The 23,854-nt window shown below is 41.7% G+C and overlaps 1 protein-coding gene across 4 annotated transcripts in view; it reads right to left on the bottom strand.

The window, feature by feature from the left end:
• The window catches only part of PTPRM (protein tyrosine phosphatase receptor type M), a 597,029-nt gene that overhangs the window by 259,135 nt on the left and 314,040 nt on the right, over positions 1 to 23,854 (bottom strand). For all 4 annotated transcript variants that reach the window (XM_069957755.1, XM_069957756.1, XM_069957757.1 and 1 more), the window contains exon 11: positions 23,417 to 23,519. In XM_069957755.1, the coding sequence (XP_069813856.1) occupies positions 23,417 to 23,519 (103 nt within the window). The remainder of the gene's footprint in view (positions 1 to 23,416; positions 23,520 to 23,854) is intronic.

The raw sequence follows: 23,854 nt of genomic DNA, 5'->3' as shown, positions 1-23,854 counted from the left end.
CTCTGCTGTTCTCCGAAGTCTGGCTGATTTGCCTGTGTTTTGCGACACCTTGGACCTTCCAGTCCCCAAAATCTCTGACTGGACGGTGGCTCCCCCACCCCCTCCCCCACCATCCATCTGGCACTCGGCTAGCCAGAAGAGGCGACGTCCCAGATCTGAGAGCTCCCGCTCCCCACCTGGTCCTACTGGTTGAGGGAGTCCCCCCCCCTCCCTCCCTCCCCTCCATGATCTGTTATAGTGATTTACATTATTGCTGATATTCTGGGTCCCTTTTTTCCGTTACTCATGTGTTATATGTAGCTGTGTGGTCACATTTGGCCCTCCTCTTCGGAGTATTCTCGCGTTCTTTGTTCCCCTCAGGTGGCGCCCTCTTCCCCCGTGGGGCTGCCAGTTGACAGCCATGGTGCTGTTTTGGCATTTTTTCCTGCCTCGTTGCAGGCCGCTTAGGCTTGTTTTTTGGGCCATGCGCCCTTCCTTTTCTTGGTTTCTCGTTTCTGTTTTTTGTTGTGTCTATGTGTCAATGTGTTTTCCCTCTTGTTCCCTCCCCCCCCTTTTTTCTCCCTTACCCCCTAGGATTCCATGTTGGCCGATGCTGCTCTGGAGACTGCTCCCTTCCACCCACTGGGACAGAGTGAGTATCCTCATCTTCGTTAGTATTCTCTTATCCCTTCCCAATGGCTAAGTGTATATCTCTCAATGTCAAGGGCCTAAACTCTAACACCAAAAGACGCCTTCTCCTGAGGGAACTCCGCAACCTGCATGCAGATGTTGCCTTCCTTCAGGAGACGCACTTTGATCTGGAGGCAACTTTTAGGTTCGCACGCCATTCTTATCCCACTGTTGCTTCGGCCTCTAGAGGCAATAAGACGGCGGGAGTGGCTATCCTATTCTCTCACAGGTGCCCCATACAGATCTCCTCCTCATATTCGGACCCAGGGGGGAGATACGTTATTGTAGACGGCACCCTACAGGGCCGCCAATTTATTTTCTGCAACGTTTATGCCCCTAACCGCTCCCAGATACCCTTCCTCCGTAGGGTCCTCAACCGATTGGCGAAATACCCTCCGGCTCCACGGATCCTTGGGGGTGATTTCAATTTACCGTTCTCTGAGATCATGGATAGGCACTCAGTAGACGGCCGGCCTGCCCCTACGGAGCAGGCCAAACTATCTACAGAATTCCGCAAGCTCATACGTGCTCATAAGCTCTATGACCTTTGGCGACTTGACCACCCTACGGAGCGGGGGTATACCTTCTTTTCCCATCCCCACAAACTCCACTCTCGCATTGACTACCTCTTTGGCAACATTCCTACTGTTCGACTGCTCCAGAGTGCGACCATTGACCCCATTTCATGGTCTGATCATGGCCCCGTGATAGTTCACCTCAAGGCCATTCTCTCCCCTACACGACACTGTCACTGGCGTATGAATGACACCCTTTTAAAAAATCAGATCACCAGAGACTCTATCAAGACTAGTATCTCTAATTACTTCTCGGAAAACGAGGGGTCTGTTACCTCTGAAGGGGTTCTATGGGAGGCCCACAAAGCAGTTATACGGGGTCATTGCATAGCACTAGGTTCCCGACAGAAAAAAGACTCCATGATAGCCATTCAGAATGCTAAATCCGCCATAGCTTCCCTGGAACAGCGTCTGGCCCGTCGCCCCTCCCTGGGGGTCCTGCGGAGGCTTGTGGCGGCTCGTGAAAAACTCAAAGACCTTTTACTGCTAAAAGTGGAGAAGCTTCTCCTTTACTCTAGGCAACGCTTCTATGAAAAGGGCAATAAAGCTCATACCCTCCTGGCAAGGATGCTCAACGACCGGGCTGCTGCACGGTCTCCGCAGGCTCTCAGGGATGAAACGGGGACTCTACATTATCATCCTAAAGACATCTCCTCCATTTTCCATCAATTCTATTCTAAACTGTATTCCCTCCCCTCAACCTTACCATCGGACCCGGAGGCCCGAACCCGATGCCTTTCTGATTTCCTTAGCGAATGTAATCTGCCTTCCCTGACCGCTAGTGCGCTCGAGGAACTGAATGCGCCGATTACCGTGGAGGAACTTGCTGAGGTTATTAAGGCCCTTCCATGGGGGCGGGCACCCGGGCCGGATGGCTTTTCCTACCTCTACTACAAAACCTTTTCTTCTGAACTGTCCCCTAAACTACTTTCTCTCTACAACTCCTTTCTCCAGGGTTCTCCTATCCCTACTTCTATGTCTCACTCTTTCATCACTCTTATCCCCAAACCTGTCAAGGACCCTCTGGATTGCTCCAACTACCGGCCGATTGCCCTCCTAAACTCGGACTTTAAAATATTCACCAAATTGCTGGCTACTCGATTGGGGTATTGGCTCCCTTCCCTTGTTAATGCAGACCAGGTGGGGTTTGTGCCGGGGAGACAGGGTGGGGACAACACGAGGAGGGCTATTGACCTCATTGATGTTGTTAATCAACAAGAAGAGAGTGCCCTTGTGCTGAGTTTGGATGCTGAAAAGGCCTTTGACCGCCTTGGGTGGCCTTTTATGTTTGAGGCATTGCAATGCTATGGCTTCTCTGGGCCTTTCCTAACAGCCGTCAGGGCCTTATACTCCAATCCCACAGCGGCCCTTAAATTTCCTCATATGTTGTCTGGGACTTTTTCCCTTTCGAATGGCACCCGCCAGGGCTGCCCTTTGTCACCTCTGCTTTTTGTTCTCTGCATTGAGCCCCTGGCGGCGGCGATTCGAAACTGCCCAGACATCAGAGGTGTGTCGGTTAGAGGTAAGGAGTTTAAAATCATGTTATTCGCAGATGATGTCCTCCTCACCCTGTCAGACCCGCTCATCTCCCTCCCGAACCTACATTCCCTCTTGGGTACGTATGGTCGTCTATCAGGGTACAAAGTCAATACCTCTAAATCTGAAGCTATGCCCCTAAATCTCCCGGCCTCCTTGATTGCCCAGCTTAGCTCAAATTTTAAATTTAAATGGACCTCTGCCTCCATTAAATATTTGGGTATCCGTCTTACTCCCTCCTATCCGTCCCTATACTCAGCTAACTACCCAGCCCTCTTCCGAGATATACGGAACCTCCTGACTAAATGGTCCCCCCACTACATCTCGCTCCTAGGCCGTGTGGCGGCGGTAAAAATGACCATTTTGCCTAAACTTCTATACTACTTTGAGACGCTCCCAGTTTGTATCCCCCTTTCAGAGCTGCGAAGTGTTCAAAGAGCAGCATTCAAGTTTATCTGGGCGTCCAAGGGGCACCGCATCCCCAACTCGGTTATGATGAGTAGCAGATCTCGAGGAGGGCTGGGGGTCCCTAACTTTCTCCACTACTACTGGGCGGCGCACCTCCGCCAAATTACGGCGTGGTCCAAATATCTGGCGTACAAGAAGTGGGCGGAGATTGAAAAAATATGGCTAGCTCCCTCCATCCATCCTAACTCCTTCCTGTGGCACTCTTCACCGCCTAGCTTCTCACATCTCTCACTCCTGGGACCTATCCGTTTTACCTTCCACATATGGTCCTCGTGCTCTGCCAGGTTTGGGCTCACCTCTTCTGCCTCCCCCCTGAACTCTTTCCTGCTCTTCCCAAATTTCCCTCCTGGTCTTCAGTCCCATACTGTCAAGCTCTGGGGATCTAAGGCACTCTTTCAGTTTGCAGACATTGTTGACCCCATATCTCGTACACTCCTTCCATATGATAAATTGACTGACAAATATGCTCTCCCTCCCTCGGCGCACTTTATGTACCTCCAACTCCGACATTTTATGATGTCGCGCCTGGGAGCCCTCACAGTCTCTAAGCCTTCAGCTTTCGAGCAACTAGTCAGGATGGGGACCTCCACTTCGGGCCTTATCTCTGACATTTATCGCATCCTTGGCTCCCCTGCTGAGGGAACCCAGGTGCAGCACGCCTATATGATTAAATGGGAAACGCTATTAGGGAGGACTCTGCCTCCGGAGTGCTGGGCCACTATATGGGACAGGGCTGCCACCTCCTCCATATGTACTACCTATAAGGAATCCCATTATAAAGTCCTGATGTTCTGGTACCGCACTCCGGAGGTGCTACATAAGTTCAATGCCTCAATATCCCCTCTATGTTGGAGATGTACTAGGGAATTAGGCTCCCAGTTCCATATCTTCTGGGAATGTGAGCTTATTCGACCCTTCTGGAGGGAGGTGTGCGAGATATCCTCAGCTATCCTCAGTGTCACAATCCATAGGGACCCAGGCCTCTGCCTCCTCAACCTTTTCCCTAAAACTATCAGGAAAAAACAAGCCAAACTGTTATTGGTCCTCCTAACTGCAGCCAAGTCCCTAATCGCCAAATGCTGGAGGCAATCGTCCTCCCCTTCCATCCCGCATTTTAAGGCCAGAATCAGGGAGTTACGCTCCCTCGAGCGCCTTACGGCATCCCTGAACAACCGGCTGGAGGCATTTGACTCTATCTGGGCTCCTTGGGACTTGTATTCCTCCCCGGCAGCACTTGCCTCTGGTCCATCCTAGGTTCCCCTCCTTGTCCGTCTCTTCCCGTCGTCGTCTTCCCCTGTCCTTGTCTTCCCCCCCTCTCCCTCCCTCCCCCCCCCCCCCCATCATTTCTTGCTCCCTTCTTGTCCCACGTCTCTGTCTTGTCCTGTGTTGTTTTTGTTACTGGCTTAGTATGGTCTCCGGACCCCACCCATACAGACGTTGTTCTCTCTCAACCCTGACCGGGACCTGGTTGCTGCTGTTCTGTTACGGTATATTATTCTGAATTTCCTGCCTGCTCCTGTTGAGGGGTTAAGTTATCTTCTTGACATCTATGGTATGTTATGTGTTATAACAATGTTCTGCTGCCTTTACATATACATCACCCAGTTTGTACAATTTTTTGTCTTTCTTTTTTTTTTGAAAAATAATAAAAATTACAATTGGAAAAAAAAAAGAACCATTCCTTTTTCTACACAATAAATAGTAGTATGCATTCAGAGGCAATGTATACACTAGGTATAACACTAAATCCATTGCAATCTGTTCTTTTCTAAAAAAATTTAAAAAAAAAAAAAAAAAAAAAAAAAAAAAAATATATATATATATATATATATATATATATATATATATATATATATGTAGTGTGAACTAAGCCAGACAATGGTACATATGTAAACTACCCACAGATACATTTCCAGAATATCTCTCGTAGCCCTCCACAAGTCCAGAGAACAGGGCATAACTACCACTGTAGCAGCCATACCGGCTGCTACGGGCCCCTTGCATCATTTGAAGCCTCCTGAGCCTCCCAGGTTCTTCAAATGTCCCTTTAACTGCAAGCACTCCTGACAAGCGCTTGCAGTTATGACTACACTTGACAGCTTAGCGGTCAGCTGGAAGGGGGGGGCAATCAAAAGTTTGCTCTGGGGCCCAGCCATTTCTTTATGCCCCTTTGCAGACCTAAATATTAGCAGCACAGTATTGTCTAATAAAAAAGGAATAGTATTGGGGCTTCTTTTGTTAGTTTTCTTTTCCAGGTTATGGTGCTTGACCGAACAATTTGTTCCAGCATTTTAATTAGAAGATGGAATGATGAATAAAATTCATCAAACAAACAAAAAAACACATAATAAAATCACAGTGCACTGGGTTTCCATGAAGGTAATCCATGTTCCTATGGACGCAGTCTAACAGAACATTTAAAAAAAAAAGCCTTTTTTTTGTTTTCATTTTAAAAATTCTACTGGAATAAGGCTCCTGGAGTGTGGATGTACTATAAAATGTAAAGAATACTGTAAGTAAAATTTATATGCTAATCCTATGTCTAACTCTGCATTTTGCTAAACAATTCCTACATCAATGCATAGACAGTACAATTACATCCATGTATGAAATACGCAGGAAGCGTCATAGGTTTACATGTGTAATAGGCACAAGTTTGTAAGTTGGAACTTACTATCAGACCCAGCATTATCATGTCACCAACTGATACACGTCTGTCAGGAAAGCATTATATTTCTTATGCTCCAAGGCAAAGCTATTGAACATAATACTGCATGATTGACAATATATGTCTAGCCATAACACAGCACACACTATAATCAATACTGCAATATAAACTCTAAAACAAGTTGGCAGCATCACTTAAACCAAACAGACAAGAGTGGGCAGCAATGGTCTGCATAGAAACTAATGGTGTGTTTACACAGAGAGATTTATCTGACAAATTTTTGAAGCCAAAGCCAGGAATGGATTGAAAAGAGGAGAAATCCCCGTCTTTCTTTTATGACCTGTTTCCTGTTTATTGTCTGTTCCTGGCTTTGGCTTAAAAAAATCTGTCAGATAAATCTCTCTGTGTAAACGCACCATAAGAACTAACAGATGAGATCATTAAGGGGGATGTTAAAGGGAACCAGTCATCATGTTTTTGTTTTTTTCCTCTCTAAAAATGATGTCATTTATTTTGTCTTGGGTGCCCATCATTACAATGATGGCTATTGGTATGTTGTTTTAGTCACTACATACATCCTCTCTATACACATTTCACTAATGTGTATGGAGACCTTTAGAGTACATTCATACATATAGGCCCAGACTTACCAATGCTGCACCAGATGAAAACTTGAAAATATGGCTGGGTTCACACTGCGTTTTTGCTGTCCGTCTAACCTATTTGTTTTTAAAAGGTTACTTTTAAAATACACAAAAACATGGTCAACCAAGTTTTGTGTACGCTAAAAAAAAAAAAAAAAAAAAAAAAAAAAACGCATCCATTTTGATCCTTTTTTTATATAGAAAGTCAATGGAAAACGGATCTAAATGGATTGCACACAATTGCATCCATTATTGCATCGTTTTTTTTATCTGTCCTTTTTTCATAAAACGTGTATGTTAAATGGACTGTAAAATCGCAGTGTGAACCCAGCATAATTGAAAATTTTTGCACAAGGCACCTGTTCTGTACAAAAATTATTATGCAATTATTATGCAATTATTTTTAAACAGTTGCCTGGTGCAGCCCCTTTGTTGCCTGGGCGGGGAGGTGCAGCAAGGTGGGGAGGAGGTGGGTCTAGCTAGCAGGCTTAAACCATGCTGAAATCTAAGCCAGAACCGAAGCAGTCGTAGATTTGTGCACCTGTCTCAGGCTGGCCGGATTTTTTTTAGACGAGCACAGGGGGTTTGCTACAGATTTGATGCTACACTTAATCATTTAATTACATTGATTTACATGGCACCAAATCTACCACATCACATCTACAGCAAACATGCTATGGCTATGTTCACACAACGTTTTTTTTTAGCTCCGTTTAAAATTACGTTGGTTATTTTGAGTCTAAAATAACAGACATTATTGAGAAGTCTGGCTTCCCCTTAGTGCAATGACTGGTGTTTGTACATTATTCTAGTTTGGGATTACGAATTAAACTTTGGGTGTGTCTTATTTAAAAAGTCCATTGAATTTAATAGTAAAAACGGAGAAAGAATAGTGATAAAAGAAAAACTGTGTGTGAACTACTAATAAAAAACGTTAGCGGTTTGCAAAAGATGTCCGAAAATAAAAATCATGCTCATTATTTTGACGCCCGCGGCAAAAACATCCGTTATTCAATACATTGTGCGCATTAGACATCTGTCTTCTCATTGACTTCAATGCATTGTCATTGCAATCAGTTAAATCACGGCAAAACTGACGTTTTTTAAAATATGAAAATCGTCCGCTTTTTCAATATTTTTGATGTTGTGTGAACATAGCCAAAGTGTGAATATAGTGTGAAGTCAATAACTTCAATATTAGCCAAAGTGTTTTTACTAATGTCACATAGGCTATCTTTGAATCTGTCAAGAAAAACATTACTTTATTTAAAAAAGCTCAGGCTGTGTTTTTTGGGCCCTGTAAAAGAAATAGATCAGTTGTGAAGCACACAGTAATGAATGGAATCTGTCTATGGACTTTCTACTTTTTTATTAATAAAATATGTATCAATACAATGCAAAGAAAACCCCAGGTGTAAAGTAGGCTTTACTGTCTCTTATCTCAGTAGAAAATGACATTTTCCATAACAGACAGCCTGTCTGTATTTTAGCAGTCAGAATGAGTTCACGCTGCACAACAAATAGATCAAACGTTCATCTATAAAAATGATGCATTAATGGTGCCAAATACAATGCTGCAGGAGGATTTCGGGGCTAGGCAACAAAAACAAAGAATTACATTTTTCACTGTAATTATTTCTGGGCTAGTTCAATAAAACAGAAAATGACCCCGAAGCTGTAAACATGTCTTTCTGCACAGCAGAGAGGAGCATGCCACTATCTGTGGTCGCCTTAAAAGGAGTTATCAAGCATTAGAAAAACCATAGCTGCTTCCTTTCAAAAACAGCACCACACCTGTCCCCAGGTATTAACCCCTAGGCGACCCTGGACGTACCCGTATGTCTTGGGGCACCTAGGGATGCTCACAGCGGTGCCGCGTGGCGGCCCAATTCTGAACCGCCGCGGTCCCGGGTGCCGCTCATAGCCTAGGACCGCGGCTATTAGAGGGCACGGTCCGATCGTCGTGCCCGCTAATTAAGTAATCGGATGCAGCTGTCAAAGTCTGTGCCGTAATGGCGCTAATCCCGCCTCGGCACTCGATTGCTTCTGGCTGCAGCAGCCGGAAACAATCCAGTGCATATCTCATTGATCTATGCTGTATAAATATACAGCATAGATCTCAATGAGAGATCAGCGAGCTTATATTAGAAGTCCCCCAGGGGGGCTTCTAGTATAAGTGTAAAAAAAAAGAAGTGTCATCATTAATAATAAAAAAAGCCCCCTCCCCTAATAAAAGTTTGAATCATTCCCCTTTCCCCATGTTATAAATAAAAAAAAAAAACAAACATGTTTGTTATCGCCGCGTGCGTAATCGCCCGAACTATTAATTTATCACATTCCTGATCTCGCAAACGGTAAACGGCGTAAGCGCAAAACAAAAACAAAGTGCAAAATTGCGTATTTTTGGTCGCATCAAATCCCGAAAAATTGTAATAAAAAAACGATCAAAAAGTCGCATATGCGCAATCAATCAATTACCGATAGAAAGTAAAGATCATAACACATCACACAGCCCTATAGACCAAAAGGATAAAAGCGATATAAGCCTGGGAATGGAGTAATTTTAAGGAACATATATTTGTTAACAATGGTTTGCATTTTTTACAGGCCATCGGATACAATAAAAGTTATACATGATACATATGGTTGTAATAGTAACAACTTGCGGAACATATATAACAAGACATTTTTACCACAGGCCGAGCGGCGTAAAAACAAGAACCCCCCAAATAAAAGAAATGCGTTTTTTTTTTCCCAATTTCACCACACATTGAATATTTTTTCTGGTTTTGCAGTGTACTTTATGAAAGAATTCAGCCTGTCATTGCAAAGTACAATTAGTGGCGCAAAAAATAAAGGCTCATGTAGGTTTCTAGGTTAGAAAATGCAAGTGCTATGGCCTTTTAAGCACAAGGAAGAAAAAACGAAAACGCAAAAATTGAAATTGGCCCCGTCCTCTAAAGCTTAAAGGGGTTATCCAGCGCTACAAAAACATGGCCACTTTCTTCCAGAGACAGCCCCTTTCTTGTCTTCATCTTAGGCGAGGTTTTGCTGCTGCTCAGTTCCATTGAAGTAAATGGAGCTTTATTGCAAACCGCACATGACAAGAGTCGTGTGGTCTCTGAAATAAAGTGGCCATGTTTTTGTAGCACTGTAGCCAATCAATGACTCAGACAGGACAGCGCTGGATAACCCCTTAAGGCTATGTTCACACAATGTATAAACATAAATTATTTGGCCCTTAAAGGGTCCATTTAAACAGAAAGATTATCTAACAGATTATCTGCCAAAGATTTGAAGCCAAAGCCAGAAACAGACTATAAACAGAGATCAGGTCATATAGAAAAGCCTGACATTTCTCCTCTTTTCAAATGCATTCCTGGCTTTGGCTTCAAATCTTTGGCAGATAATCTGTCAGATAATCTTTCTGTGTAAATAGACCCAAAACAACAGTAGTTGTTTGGAGGATTAAACAATGGGCGTTGATTTAAATGAAAATTGCATTGAAGTCTATGGACAATGGGCGGAAATAATTGATCATTATTTCGACGGCCATAGTAAACAATGGTTGTTAATACATTGTGTGAAAAAACGGCTGTTGTTTGCATTGACTTCAAGTAAGGGAAATAGAGGAGTGCACTGAGAAAAGCCTCAACTGCAGCACACACGGTACAGATTGTGGCTATGCTCACACTACTTTTTTTCCTCTCCGTTTTTGAAAAAAAAAAAAAAATTATGTCCTTCATTTTGAGTTTAAAATTACTTCTGTTGTTTCGCTGTTTGGCCAGCCATCAGTGAAAAAAAGAAAAACTGTGTGTGAAAAACTAAAAAATAATGTCCACTGTTTGCAAAAAGATGTCCAAAAATAATTACCATTATTACAGCGCACACAACGTTCATCATTTTGTACACTTTGTGCATTGGATGTCCGTCATTCCATTGACTTCAATGCATTACATTAGAGTCAATTAAAAAAGGTCCCAATCAATAAATTATCACTGGAAGGCTATGTTCACACAATGTCAAAAATATTGAAAAGGCGGCCAATTTTCATATAAAAAAACGGCCGTTTTTGCCGCAATTTAACTGACTGCAGTGGCAATGCATTGAAGTCAACAGGAAGACGGATGTCCAATGCACACAGTGTATTGAATAACGGAGGTTTTTGCCGCGGAAGTCAAAATAGTGAACATGATCATTATTTTCGGACGTCTTTTGCAAATAGCTGACGTTTTTTATTAGTAGTTCACACACAGTTTTCTTTTTCTCACCGTTCTTTCTCCGTCTTTACTATTAAATTCAACGGACTTTTCAATTAAACCGCATCCCAAGGCCAATTAGTAATCCCAAACTAAAATAATGTGCAAACACCAGTCATTGCACTAAGGGGAGGCCAGGCTCAAAATATCGGACTTCATTTTAAACGAAGCTGGAAAACGTTGTGTAAACATAGCTGAAGTCTGCTAAACATACACATCTGTTTTATGGCTTGGTAACACTGTATACAGCAAGCCTTGTTTGAATTTGCAACCTGCCTCTAATATAAACTACAGGATTGTATGGAAATGCTTGCATTTTAAGATGAATAAATATATTAATACTACTATTACTACTACTACTGATATTTTATTATTAAAATTAAATACTACTGTAATTGTTTGTGTTTAACATAATATTTAATACAATGAGACACCTGAAAGTATAGTGTTAATAACAGTATATTTTAACGTATGCTTACATAATGTGAAAAAGTTTTGAGCCTAAGGGTGCGTTCACACGTACAGGATCTGCAGCAGATCTGATGGTGCAGAGATGTAGCAGATTTAATAGCCCAGATATCAACGTAACTAAATAACTGAACACAGCATTAAATCTGTGCCATCAAATCTGCAGCGGATCCTGTACAGTACATGTGAACTATAAGGCTATATGCAGCTATACTAAGCTACTACTATAAAACATAATCAGTTTTACCCTCCAGTAACCTAGTGATCAGCATTTGCAGTTTTATATTGAGTTTTCTTTTACGGCTTGTCTGAATCCAGCAAAGAAGGAATAAATGTAGTTTATGATCTCTACATATTTCAGACCAAAGAGAAATCTTTCCGACTGCCAAGAAATGTGCGGATCCAGATGAAGATGCTCATCATAGTGGGCTGTCATAACACACCAACTAACTACACTGTACACAAAGAACGTGCTGTGTCTGTGAGCAGAAGACATGGCCTGATTGCCTATCAATAACATGTTACAGCTAGTTACACTGGGAAAAGGAGAGATACATATATGCCTCAATCAACCACATTCTCACTGCCCAGTCAGCTATATTACCAGCAACAAAAACAAAGGTTAAAAAAAATACACAAATAACAAAAAAGGCTAAGTTCTACGCTAATATGCTATTTTCCTTCATCATTTATTCGTACGAGGGGAGCGTACTCTAGGTCTGCTGAAATTAATTTGCACCCAGAAAATGATGAGGAAACCTATGCCAGCTCAGAGCTGGCGTAGGTTTCCCTCTGTGCGCTCAGGATCTATGTAGAGGCAGTGCGCCTCTACATAAATCTGAGTACTGTCGGCGCTGCAGGAACATTTTTAAGCCTGACGCAAAAAAACGACGGACTTAATAAATGTCCCCCAATATGCTTTAAGAATTTTTCTAAACCAAAGATTGACGCAGAGAAAAGACTGTGCAGCTATACCTCACTAACAACCCAGAGCCGGCCAACTGTTGCCAGACACTGGGGGGGAGGGGTCCACAGCCACTGTAAGACGCACACGGGGGAGGGGGGGGGGTTTGGAAATGGCCACCGTCACTGATCTGTCAGTGGCCGCTGACAATGTCAGATGGCTTCAGAGACGCTCTGTCCCTTTCGAAGCCAGCCTCACGCACAGCTCAGTTAACTTCCCCTGAAGCTCCTATCTCCAACCCCGCAGTGCCTGCACTCTCTTCTCTCCTGCTTATCTTCTTCACGCTGCTGCTGACGTCAAATATCAGGGAAAGGCAGGAGAGAAAAGAGTGCAGGCGCTGCAGGGCTGTAGGTAGGAGCTTTGGGGGAAGGTAGCTGAGCTGCGTGTGAAGCTGGTTGCTCAAGAAGCTTCTTGTATGTGCAAATAGCCACTACTGGGACCAGAGCCTCAGTAGGAGAAAGCTGCTGCTACACAGGGGGTTTTTACTCAGATAGATAGGTAGATAGATATATAGATAGATAGGGAAAGTCCACGGCACACAGGTTCAACGTGAAGAAAAAATGTGTTTATTTAAATCATGCAGCAATCCAGAACGCAACTTTTCGGTAGCTTCTTGCCACCATTTTCAAGCGTGTTAAGTGAAACAAACATCAGATATATATAGTGACATCAAAAAACATGATTGGTGTACAATAATTGATAATTAGTTTACATATGTGCAAAAAACAAATTTACTGGAACATGCCACAGTCCGCCCTGTGTGGGGCGTGTAGGTCCATATAGGTGATCTTAAGTCAAGTGGGCAGTTGAGCACCACCCACTATGATACGTAATAGTGTCCGTGTCAAAGTCCATGCCAAAGTCCGTGTTACACCACTTGTGATAGTGATAATGAGTGAGACCACTTGAAAGCGGTAGCGGTCAGACCCACTATAGTGGCATTAAAGACATCATAACATTAGTTCGATTGGCTGAGGATCCGGGCTCACCACTTTTCCATGGTAGATGTCAAAGGAGATAGCGCATGCGTGATGGAGTAAAAGGGTGAACATCTTGCGTCCTGTGTTGTCAAGGTGACCGAGCCGAGAACGCAACCAGGAGAATCACTGCGGCAATAAAGGAAGCTTCTAGAAAGTACGGCCACAGGGTTGTGCAGCCCAATTAAGGATCGCTCAAGCACCCATGTCCCTAGGGGTCAGATACCCCCTACTCGGGGAGACATCTTCATCCCAGGGACCCGACCAATGTACAACGGACCTCTCCAGGACCAATTTGGGAAACGCAACTTTACCATATATTGTGAATCACTCCCAGTGTATCCGGCTGCTCCACAGGAAAGTGGAAATATGATGTCCTTAATGCCCCTATAGTTGGTCTGACCGCTACCGCTTTCAAGTGGTCTCACTCATTATCACTATCACAAGTGGTGTAACACGGACTTTGGCATGGACTTTGACACGGACACTATTACGTATCATAGTGGGTGGTGCTCTACTGCGTTTCCCAAATTGGTCCTGGAGAGGTCCGTTGTACATTGGCCGGGTCCCTGGGATGAAGATGTCTCCCCGAGTAGGGGGTATATGACCCCTAGGGACATGGGTGCTTGAGCGATCCTTAATTGGGCTGCACAACCCTGTGGCCGTATTTTCTAGAAGCTTCCTTTATTGCCGCAGTGATTCTCCTGGTTGCGTTCTCGGCTCGGTCACCTTGACAACACAGGACGCAAGATGTTCACCCTTTTACTCCATCACGCATGCGCTATCTCCTTTGACATCTACCATGGAAAAGTGGTGAGCCCGGATCCTCAGCCAATCGAACTAATGTTATGATGTCTTTAATGCCACTATAGTGGGTCTGACCGCTACCGCTTTCAAGTGGTCTCACTCATTATCACTATCACAAGTGGTGTAACACGGACTTTGGCATGGACTTTGACACGAACACTATTACGTATCATAGTGGGTGGTGCTCAACTGCCCACTTGACTTAAGATCACCTATATGGACCTACACGCCCCACACAGGGCGGACTGTGGCGTGTTCCAATGAATTTGTTTTTTGCACATATGTAAACTAATTATCAATTATTGTACACCAATCATGTTTTTTTATGTCATTATATATATCTGATGTTTGTTTCACTTAACACGCTTGAAAATGGTGGCAGGAAGCTACCGAAACGTTGCGTTCTGGATTGCTGCATGATTTAAATAAACACATTTTTTCTTCACGTTGAACCTGTGTGCCGTGGACTTTCCCGTTCTATATGCACTCGGTCTGAAGTCAGGACCTTGGCCCGCTGGCACCAACTAATTGAAGAAGCTGTGCTGCTCGTTTTCTGCTGGATAGATAGATAGATAGATAGATAGATAGATAGATAGATAGACTGTCTTCTATCTATGTATCTATTATCTATCTATCTGTAGTTGTGGGGGGGTGTAGTTGCACACATTTTTGTCTTTTATTATTTTACATTTAGTTCCATCAGTCTGGATAGAAGAAGGTCATGGAGGCTGCTACATGGACACATTTCACAACCTTGGTTCAGTGGTTTTACTTATTGTGTGCACATATTTTCTAATAATATTCCTTAATGCTAACAGTAAGCAATAGCTGAGGTGAGCATGATACAATGATTCATCACATCTGTGCAAGCCCTTGAGCTTCCACTTACTTGGCACCGACTTTCTTCCTGAAAGGGATGCATAAAATAAATTGTCATTTGCCTTAAATTATAATTTATCATTCTGACAAAAAAGCCGACTTAGGAGAATCTTCTGTGACTGTAAGGAGGAGTTTCCAAACTTTCCAGTCCAGTGATGTTCTCCACGCTTCCAGCATGATGCTGAGCACACAAGTGCTGTTTTGCTTTTCAAAAAGATTATGAGTTAAAATGCAGAGAACTGCGTGCTGATACTGTAAAGCTACAGTTTTTGGTCTCACATCAAAGTGTATGTTGGAAACCTGTCAAAAAGGTATGTATAGGTTATGATCCTGTAACATCTTTTTTGGCTGTTTGAGTCCAAAACAGTCCAAAATGGCCATCATTTGTACAATAGCCGCTGTTGTTATGGAATAAGGGCCGTTATTTGGACTCAAACGGCCTAAAAAGACATTGTGGAAACAAAGCCATATACTGTGATGTGTTTTCAGAGTATCCATTGATTTTGTTGGAATGAATGTCGTTGACAGCTAAGGGTCCTTTTATACACACAGATATCTGTCAGATTTTTGAAGCCAAAGTCAGTCACAGACTATAAACAGAGAACAAATGTTCACACAACGTAAGTTCAGTAGTAATCACAGCCATTGTTGCGGATTTTCAACAGTGGCCGTGACTCCTATAGAACCTTCATTGTGCTGCCAGCTAAGGGAATCCCGGCTGGAGTGTACACACATAGTATACACTCCAGCCAGGATTTTTAGCGCCGCCGCAAAAAACTCATATACCAGTTTTCTCCGGCTGCTATTCAATGAATAGCGGGCGCAGAGAATCTGCAAATTTCGGCAAATTTCGATGCAGGCGCGTACATATGTGCTCGCATCACAATTCAGCAGCAGTGAAAATCATCCGACCGATACTGCAGTATCAGCCAGGAAGGTCTTCTCTGATGACGGCCGTTCCGTGACCCGGCCGGCCGGTGTCTTACAAAGTAGGAACATGGTCTTATTGTCTTGTGTTTTATGTTCTTCTGTCCAGAGCTATAATTAAGGGCTAGTGAGCCTGAAACTCGTCAGCATTTTACTAAATATGAAAATAAAGCATTGACTGTTTTAAAAGAGCTGGAGATAATCTAATTTTTTATAATCAATATATATATATATATATATATATATATATATATATACACTGTGTATGTATATATATATATATATATATATATATATATATATATTATACTATTTTTTTCTTTTTTTTTAAAGGTTTTTATTTTTTAAAAGTAGTAAAACACAGCAAATTTGGTATTGCAGTTATCATACAGAACCACAAAATAAAATTCAAGTCAAATAAAGTATTTTACCATGCCTTTTTTACAGCATGGTGAACTGTGTAATACAAAATAATAGAATAATAAAGAAACACATAAAATTGTGGCAATTGTGTGGTTTTTTTTCAATTCCACCCTACAAATATATTATATGTTTCCCAGTGCATTATATGTTTATATTGGTTGAAAAAAATAAAAAGTTATGACACTTGGCAGGTGGGGATTTAAAATACAAACAAAAAAATGCCTTCATCAAGAATTCCCGGGAGGAAGTGCTGGGATATTTTTTTTGTGCATTTTCTTTGCTTAGCGTTTCTCGTAGTGCTTCCTATATACAAAAGCCTAACTATTACTAATACATGTCGAAGACATAGTGAGCAGTCAGCATTTTACGGGGTCTCCATTTCATTATCTGATGACTGATGCCACAGCCCCTGAGATGTGTGATGTTAAATGTAAATAAATAATGCCGCTTGGCCTAGTCTGAGATGTTCAGTGTCTCCTACACCAGCAGAATTACAATACCATCTTTATTATTTCCTACAAGTACACAGAGGTTTACAGTCGTCTCTACAACGTTTATCCTGCCTTGTGAACTATACAGGTCAGTGCTCCTATAAATCCCCCTTTCCATTCTCACAACCACTCAAATAATGTTCATGTAACTTTCAAATCCTACTATTAGCCATGGCAAACTAGGAAAAGGATAATGCTGTTTGTTTACAATGATTTTATTTTTCCTCCCAATCTAAAGCTGACCTAGCAGCCTGGATCAATAGCTGAAATCCAGTACATGCCTCCTGAAAAGAACAGTTTCCTAACAAGCAGCCGAGAGAACAAGAGAGGGAAACAGGACTTCTATGGAAGTAACTCCTGATAAATGGGCAAGACAAAAACCAGGCATAGCAGGCTGGTTCTCAGCAGCATTGTGGGTGCTTAGCACTGTTGTCTCGCAGTACTGGATCCTAACCCCACCAAGTACCTTTTACTGGTGTGGGTTTCCTCTGGGTACACTGGTTTTCTCCCACATACTTTAAAACATACAGATTTGCCTACAGAAATAATCAGATTGCACTTGACTGCTTTGGGCAGGTACAGCAGGTTATAGGATTGTACTGTCCCCTCTCTTAGGCGACCTGCCATAAGTGATATAGTGTAATGACCATAAGAGAAATATAATTGACTGCATTGTTCTGTTAATTAACAGTAACGCGTGGTTCATCTATTTGTGTGTTGCAGGAAAAGTTCTGAATAAATAGCTGCCTTAAAGTCGATGAATTAAATCGTTTTCTTGTGTTCCTGCAGAGATGGTATAAATCCTGTAAATCCTTTTTCCCTAAAGTGATTTAATAAAACAAGACGCTAACACAAAGTTAACAAGCTGCACCAATATCGTCCTTGTGGTGGTTACTATGGAAACTGCATCAAGATCTGCTAAAAACAAGATATTATCTACAACAAAAATAAGATTTATTTTCCAGTGGGGTGTAGAATTTTTTTTACACCATCTCAGAGCTTATGAATCTTACCGCTGTTAATGCCATACAGTGATATAAAAAGGTATTTGCCCCATTTCCATTTTTTTCTATTTTTCCATATGTGTCTCACTATGCCACTCCCTGCTGGTCAATGCTTCCACATCACACATAAGACATGCCTGCACAGCCAATCACTAGCTGTAGCACTTAGCTGCCTTCGCCAGTGACTGTCTGAGCTGGCAATTACTACAGTATGTGTCGAGAGGACAGGAAGAACTGAGCAACAGATACCCGGACCACCAGAACAACAAAAGTGGGGGAATGGGGGCAAGTGAGAACATCTTTTCATTCTTTTATCTTGCCCTGAGTCACAATTAAAGTGGACCTGTCACAGGGACTTAGATTGTTAAACTAAGTGCATGGTTGTATAAGGGATATCATGCATACCTTGCTTTTACAGATTGTGAAATTAGCTCCAAACACCCAGGTGGTGTTGCCTCTGCATGCAAAAGCCCTGCTATGTAAATCCCACTGCTTGCAACACCCATGAGCTCACTGTCAATCAGACTGCCAGCTGCCTGATTGACATCTACTAGGCTGTACTTTCAGGCACGCCTCTTGAGATGTGTAACTGCTCTGTAAACCATGTTGCATGCACAACTCTCTGGGCTTCTCCTGGCTGCTTCTGAGGCTTATCTGAGCTGGCCAGGCCAGTCATTGAGGCCAGAAGAAGCTCAGCTCTCAGTGGGTGAGTTAAAAATAATGCCTGGGGGATGTCACTCAAACAGCTGGAGGCTGATAGTAGCACGCACAGGGGTGTTGCAGGCAACTGTAGGAGTTACATAGCTGGGCTTTTGCAAAGGAAATACTCCTTGGGCTGTTGGAGAAAAATTCCATATTAATAAAAAAGACAGATCTCTTGGCAGCGAAGGGCTCGATTTGTGGCAGCAAGATATACATGGAAACAGACAGAGTAGCTGTATGCAACCGTGCACTTAATTTAACCACCTGAAACCCTGTTACATGTCTGCTTTAAATAAATGTATGGCTAACCCCTTGAAATAATTTTTGATCATCTGAAACACAATAAAAGAGAAATATGATGTGGTAGAAATTGCCCTGCCAAGCATAAACCATAGACAAAAAAGGAAAGGACAGCCATTACTTGAGGGAGATCAGTAAGCCTATACTCTCTCCTACACTATCTCTAGTTTCAGTCGGCCAGCATATTATATTTAAACATGGAGCTTTGGATGTTATAAAGTGATTATAAAAGAGATAAGCACAGAATACTGGATTTATACACAATACGATAATAAAAAGTAAAGATTCACTTTGAGGTCCTGACCCATAGCAACTGCATGAGAACAGTACATGAACATACAACGCCTTACTGTATCATGTTTACCCTGTTCAACCCAAAATCCCGGACCAGGATCCAGGGCCAGGGGTCCACTTTAAAAGTCTGAGAAAATATCTATTTATTTTAAACTACCAATACTATTGCATAAAATGTTCTCTTTGCATATGTTGTGTTCTAAGGGATGCAATTTCATGACTTTTTTTTTTTTTTTTTTTACTTAAATTGATGCTGTTTTTATGCTTTTCAGTTTGTTCTTCTTTTTTTTTATAGCCATGAAGTAAACAGAATATATTTATGAGAGATACTTCAGCCAGAAAGGGCTTGATTTCCTGTGTAGATTCATGATTATACAGAAATGTAAGATTTAATAGACAAAGATTTAACATTACAGAAGCAAGAAATGGAATTTTATTATATAGACCCTAATCTAGATCCCATGAAACAAAGACACAACACAAAGCCTATTTTGAATTACAAAGTAAACTTGTAATAGTAGATAATATTACATGATTTAAATAGTGTGTGATGAAGGGGGAAATAAAATATATGAGTTTCTCATATTGTGGTTGTTTTGAAGGTGCAAAAAGACTGACAATGCAGGCTTATAATGGAAAATAGTCTTAGGGGAGTTCATTGGATGATATCTGACTGCAGGATGTTAATACATTTCTGACAGGCCAGAAATGATTCTCTTTATGCACTATATAGGATTGCGCATTAAAGCATGCTAATCATTGAAATCCCATACAAGGCAGACTTTAATAATAGCACTGAACGCTCCATATAGAATAAAATATAATGCAGCTAAATCTTATGTCATGTAAACCACACCATAAATAGAAAGTATGACTATGGAAGGCAATCCAGAAACACAGCAATTTATTCAGCAGTTCTTGTATAAATGTGCTTTGTGTGGGTACAGAGCAATTCCACAAGGTGATTATAATACATGAGCACATTAGACAAAAAGCTCAACACAAAGAATACACACTGTATATACATTATACTCTGGTTTATGAATGAACAATGTAATTTTTGTTTCTTTCTTTCTCTTTCTATTTCAATCAACAATTTTACCTTGGGACCTTGAGTTCAACTTCAGAGCTAGTCTCCAGACATCCCCTTATCCTAACCAATATCTTTCCAGCATTACTAAGATCCGCACGCTTATCAAACTTTTTCCCTTTTATGTGAAAAACTAAACATAAAAATCAGAGTACAAAACAGATACATAACCAGTTTTGTGGGCAGCCGTTTCTGAATAGAGATGCTGTATGAAAAGCCCAAAATAATAAACAGATATGTGTAACTCGGCTGCAAGTCGCAGGGGGCACCTGCCTTACCAACAGGGCAACAACCTTTCTAATTGCAAATCTGGTTGCTGCAGCAGCCACCGATGCTACTCACAGGGTGCCCAGTGTCTGGAGACTGCTGCAGGTATGGGGTCACATTGGGGGGCAAGGCCTCCTCAGACAGGATCAAAACCTCCTTGACTGTAATGCAGTATACAGGATTCATATTATTTATATGGGACTGTATGTTGGAGGAGGCTGAGGAAATGATGCTATTTACATGGCACTGTATTTTAAAGGAGGCTGAAGAGAGGGCGGATGCAACCATGCCACCAAAAACTGTTCTTAAGAGCATGTCGATAAATCACTGCCAATTTGCAAACCTAACCAAAACGGTGCATGGCAATGTTGTAAGGTTATTGTAGACGTTCACACATTTTGTAAGTAATTATTCCACTATGCAATATTTTGTATCCCATTCATTTGTTTTTATAGAGGTAGTCATAATCTCACAATATCTTGGTCAATATAAATGGTTGAGGGGTTTATTTTATATGCCAAAAAGGGAGCAATAGCCTTTAAACTTGGCACAATAGCTACATATCTCTGTGCCATGTTTTCCCATGTGGCGGCATCGCTGAATTACATGCTATGAATGGAATGAAGCTGCCAGCAGTTGCATGGATATCGGATTATTTGTCTATTGACACATATACCATAAACTGTAAAGAAGTAAACAAAAAAAGACTTTGAAGACTTTGGTGGGACTTGTGTTCATTATGTGGCCGAACCGAAATAGCCGAATATGGTGTCCATCAACACATATACATACTAACATATCTAGAAATAAATCCGCTCTTTACAGTATATCTCACATATCCTAGCCCTATATAAGAATATATGAGGATGGTTTACATTTATCTTTAACCTTTAGATTTACAAATCCTCTGTGAATTTGTGAAGCATATTCTTGCTGCCTGCTAGACATGTCCGTCTTCAAACTGTCTAGGTACATCAAGATCAATTGGATTCATCACATTTTTTACATTTTAAAGAATCATCTGTAAAAGCCTGATTTCAAGCGTATATCCCTTGTGTTTGACTTGTGCTCTTTTTTTTGTTTGCAATTGAGCACATATCTCATTCTCCTGGTAATGTACACACCACACTAAATGGTTCAGTAGTTCTTATTGAGGTCAGTTCTGCAGACTATTAAATGGAACAATTCAAAATCTCTAAAGTAATGGACAGAACTGTGTTTCTTAGGCTAAGGCTTATAATGGAAGCCATAATGCTGTGTCAGAGTCACGAACCCCAGAGAGACCCTGGTGACTCAACGTTGGGTTCATCTGGAATCCGATGAGATTTTTGCTGGTTTGTCAGCAAGAATAACTTTGCACATAGTGAGCGGTGATAGGAATGACACTTACTGTGCAAAGGCTGCCAGACACCGTGATTTTGTTGGGCAGCTTATCCCCCCAACCAAGTACCGTATATAAAAATATACAATATGTGGGGGGAATAGGGCCCTGCTCTGTATAGCGCTGTTCAGCAGCGCTTGAGCAGAGCATAGGATCAGGAATTGCGGGGCTTATACAACCCTGCAGTTCCCAACACAAACGTTGGTGGCAGCAGAGGGGGCCATGTCGCCCCGTACTGCTGCCAGACAACAGGAGTCTATATGTAAATAAAAAAGAATTTACTTTTTAAATAAATTATATGACAAAGCACTGTAATAAAACAAAAATTTAGTCTCTGGGGTGGAAGCGCCCCCCTTAACAACCCTTTACTGGAAAAAGACTAAGCGGGAAATTTATCAAACATGGTGTAAAGTGAAACTGGCTCAGTTGCCCCTAGCAACCAATCAGATTCCACCTTTCATTTTCCAAAGAGTCTGTGAGGAATGGAAGGTGGAATCTGATTGGTTGCTAGGGACAACTGAGTCAGTTTCACTTCACACCATGTTTGATAAATCTCCCCCCAAAATTCCTCCAAAAAGTTTCCTATCATGGTTGGAGAAACTTAGTTATCTACAACTCGGAACACCTTCTAATACAATTGTATACAGTCTCCCTGTGTGGACGACCCCGCAATCCTACCATCTCCTATGTCTTCACTTTCCACAGTCTCTGGTTAAGTTAATGTCTCTAACTCTATTGTATTAAATCCACAGTTAATCCTTGTCATAAAGCAAGATTGAGAAGCATGATTTGTAATGCACAGGTTTTTCTGATTTTTTTTCCCCAGATTTCTTTGACTCTGATATTTTAAAAAGTCATTAAAAGGAAAATAAAATAAATAAATAAATGTAGGGCTTATGGTGACTTTTACTAGGAACTGCTTTCTGGTCGCAATATTTTGCTACTGTATAGTTTTCTGCAAATTAAGAATATCATAAGTATATGTTTCATGCAGATGCAGCACAAAAAGAAAAAACAAACATTAATGGAGTATGTACAGTATAGTCAAGCTTAATTGATAATGGTCCTGTGGCATTCTCACATAGTGTATGGCTTTAACCCAACATAAGCTGAATAGAAACTTCTAAGGTATATTCAGCTCACAATGAAGTGGTTATACAGCAAAAGTTTTCATTAAAAAGACCACCTCCTGTTTTATTGTGACACAGTGACACAAGAGTACAATTTACCTAGGCAAAGTCTTTACACAGGTAAATATTGTAAGGTTAGTGTACAACAATCCAGGTTAAAAATCTGCTGTAACCATGAATTTTGCTGATAACAGCAAGCAATTACATTGCTGGAGCGAATAAGCCACCCACACACCGGAGCTGCCGCTTTGTTCTGCGTCTTCAAAGAATCAGCCACTTGCATCTGGATCAAATGATTTAAACAATACTTAGACACTCATCAAAGTGCCTTCCCTTCTACTGTTATTTAATTTAATTAGCCCTAATACAGACATGGATTTACACAGCGTACACTGTGCGAAAAGTAATCCCTAGAAACATATTCAAGAAATTAATCAATTACATTTTTTCTAAAAGATATATTTTTTTTCTTTTCTTTTTGTGTCTCTCATACCTGATAGGAGCGCCTCTGCTTTGAGCCGGCTTTAGCAGAGCTGTCAAAGTGCTGTCAGTCTGATTCAAAGGTGTTTCCAGTTCATACGCTGGCATAGAGGGTGCTGGGGAAAACAAATTGAGTTTAAGATAGAAAATTACTTTTATATAACTACAGTACATATATCCTGTGGAATGCAAACTGCATATGTATACAGTGGGTGTAATGAGTTTTAAAACTAAACCAGCACTTTTTATTAGAAAGAGAAAGGTCAGATAAAATATTATATATTATACACACCTTAAAAAGGATGTACCACCCGGTACCTCCTCTTTAACCTGAACCCACAGATCGATCGGTGCCGCCACGGGGAAGCCGGTGCCGCGGTCCGTTTTTCGGACCGCCACCCGGTTCCCGTGCATGGCGCCGTTCGATCCAGCGGTACCGGCCAGTGCTGAA

The sequence above is a fragment of the Dendropsophus ebraccatus genome, chromosome 2 (genome assembly GCF_027789765.1).
Source record: "Dendropsophus ebraccatus isolate aDenEbr1 chromosome 2, aDenEbr1.pat, whole genome shotgun sequence".
NCBI classification, from domain to species: Eukaryota; Metazoa; Chordata; class Amphibia; order Anura; family Hylidae; genus Dendropsophus; species Dendropsophus ebraccatus.
Note: the sequence above shows the minus strand (reverse complement) of the source record. Positions and strands in the feature narration are given on the sequence as shown.